Source organism: Limulus polyphemus, unplaced genomic scaffold (genome assembly GCF_000517525.1).
Source record: "Limulus polyphemus unplaced genomic scaffold, Limulus_polyphemus-2.1.2 Scaffold5390, whole genome shotgun sequence".
Taxonomy (NCBI): Eukaryota; Metazoa; Arthropoda; class Merostomata; order Xiphosura; family Limulidae; genus Limulus; species Limulus polyphemus.
Window position 1 is genome coordinate 18,463 of NW_013671000.1, and position 2,793 is coordinate 21,255.

A 2,793-nucleotide genomic window follows, 5' to 3' on the forward strand; every position below is an offset into this window, starting at 1 on the left:
TAAAAATAATTGACCCGCGATCAAAAAAGGTTGCCGACTGACCACTGGTCTAGATCAAAACCTGAATGACAAGATACCTTAGTTGTCAAGATTCCTTGAATGTTGCTGAAACCTAACATGTATCTGAATGAACTGAACAGTGCTTCCAAATCTTCTTTAAATCCTTCCTCATTCTGGTTGCCAGTTGCTCTATTGGAAAATTTACAATAATGTTCATCATCACAACATTTTAACATAAGCTGATAACTAAGCAAATGTTTCCAGAGTATAAAGGAATTTTTTTTTGTCAAATGTATACTTGTTCAATAGATAGTTCCAATCTTTTAGAGTTTTAAATAAAAACCAGAAAGTTAACAGTTTGTATCAGAACAAAGTAGTATTTTCAAAGCTACTATATTTTGGAAAAAAAGCTTTTCATAAGATATTAACAGGTGAAGTTTAAAAGCTATATCTTTGAGACGATGCTAACATTTCATGTAAAAATTCGGTGTGTTTAAAAACACACAAAAACTTGTACCTGATGATGACAAAACCTTGTCAAAACATTGTACATTTGCTGTTATGTTAAACTTATATTAAAGTTTTTCTTCATTACTCATTCAAGCCGTCTCCAGCCATTATTAGTCTCAAAGTGGGTTCCTCATCATCAAATTTTAATCCAAAATAATTTACTTGCTTTGATAAACATAAGTAGGACAAACAACATTTTCTGTCTTCAAGGTTTTGTAAGGTTTATAATGAAATGTCTAATTTACATCATTAAGAATACATATAAATGAGTAAGTTATTTGAGAAATTAATGGAGTATAATTCACTACATTATCAAATCATTTACTTTACAAAAAAAAGTAATAAATAGAAAGCTGAAAATACATTTTATACATTAAATAAACAGCCTCATCAAAAATGTACTTTTTATTAGCATTTGCCAAATAAATAAATAAATAAATATGAGCATACATATACATATAAGCAAAAGTGAAGAAAACATTTTCAAATATACCTTGCAAACAGCTTTCTAGACCGTACGATAAACTTGACGATATAGTCGAAGGATCAAAAACATTTTTATATATACCTTGCAAACAGCTTTCTAGACCGTATGATAAACTTAACAATATAGTCGAAGGATCAAAAACATTTTCAAATATACCTTGTAAACACCTTTCTAGATCATATGATAAACTTGACGATATAGTCGAAGAATCAAAAACATTTTCAAATATACCTTGTAAAGAGTTTTCTAAACTGTATGATAAACTTGACGATATAGTCGAAGGATCGAAAACATTTTCAAATATACCTTGCAAACAGCTTTCTAGACTGTATGATAAACTTGACGATATAGTCGAAGGATCGAAAACATTTTTGAATAGCCTCTTGCTTTTCACTATCTCGTACCAGTTCTGCCGAATTCTTCACACATGTTAACAATCCTTTATAAACAAGAGCAGCTGCAAAATGGTCCGTGATGTAAGCATGAATGACTGGTTTGAAGTGTTGAAACTTACTATCTTCTAGAAGACTAAGTATGTGAACCTAGAAAATATAATGTTATCAAAATTTCAAGTAACACAAAAGTTAGAAAAAACAGCCACTATTAAAACATTTCAACACCTTTCCATAGCTAACTACACTGAAAATATGCAACTAGCCTGAATAAAAGAAATAACCTTACATCAATATAAATGCTTTTCCTAAATGTTTAATTCGAAATACCATAAAAATTTTAAAATGCTAAGCCTAACTTACTTCACCATATTAGCAAAATTTAATTTCAGAAGTTCCAACCAGTAAATAAATAGAAAAAGAGACATCCTTTGCCATACTTTAGCATGCAATTTGTTGTTACCTTGTCACAAGAGGGCAATAGTTACATCTGTCAAATTATAATTTATTTTTTGTTTATAAAAGCAACAGTAATGTTCTTTAATAAAACCTATAGCAAAAATTCTTTTAAAAAATGCTTCAAAACAACGGCTATTCTTCATGTGTTTAATACATGATATAGCCAGTCCACTGTTCTTCACGTGTTTAATACTTCATACAACCAGTCAGCTATTCTTCACGTGTTTAATACTTCATACAACCAGTCAGCTATTCTTCACGTGTTTAATACTTCATACAGCCAGTCAGCTATTCTTCACGTGTTTAATACTTGATATAGTCAGTCAACTATTTTTCACATGTTTAATACTTGATATAGTCAGTCGGCTATTCTTCATGTGTTTAATACGTGATAGAGTCAGTCAGCTATTTTTCAATATGGCTTACAAAACCATGACATTCTTTCTACAGTCAAAAACTTCCAACTGACTATATCACGTATTAAACACGTGAAGAATAGTGGACTGACTATATCACGTATTAAACACGTGAAGAATAGCGGACTGACTATATCACGTATTAAACACGTGAAGAATAGCGGACTGACTATATCACGTATTAAACACATGAAGAATAGTGGACTGACTATATCACGTATTAAACACGTGAAGAATAGCGGACTGACTATATCACGTATTAAACACGTGAAGAATAGCGGACTGACTATATCACGTATTAAACACGTGAAGAATAGTTGACTGACTATATCAAGTATTAAACATGTGAAAAATAGCGGACTGACTATATCACGTATTAAACATGTGAAGAATAGTTGACTGACTATATCAAGTATTAAACATGTGAAAAATAGCCGACTGACTATATCAAGTATTAAACATGTGAAGAATAGTTGACTGACTATATCAAGTATTAAACATGTGAAAAATAGCCGACTGACTATATCAA

General features: G+C 30.7%; 1 protein-coding gene across 1 annotated transcript in view; it reads right to left on the minus strand.

Annotated features, from left to right (window-relative positions):
• The window catches only part of LOC106472508 (dedicator of cytokinesis protein 3-like), a 58,729-nt gene that overhangs the window by 17,732 nt on the left and 38,204 nt on the right, over positions 1 to 2,793 (minus strand). The window contains 2 exon segments of the mRNA XM_013933164.2: positions 78 to 189; positions 1,304 to 1,539. Coding sequence (XP_013788618.2) covers positions 78 to 189; positions 1,304 to 1,539 — 348 coding nt within the window.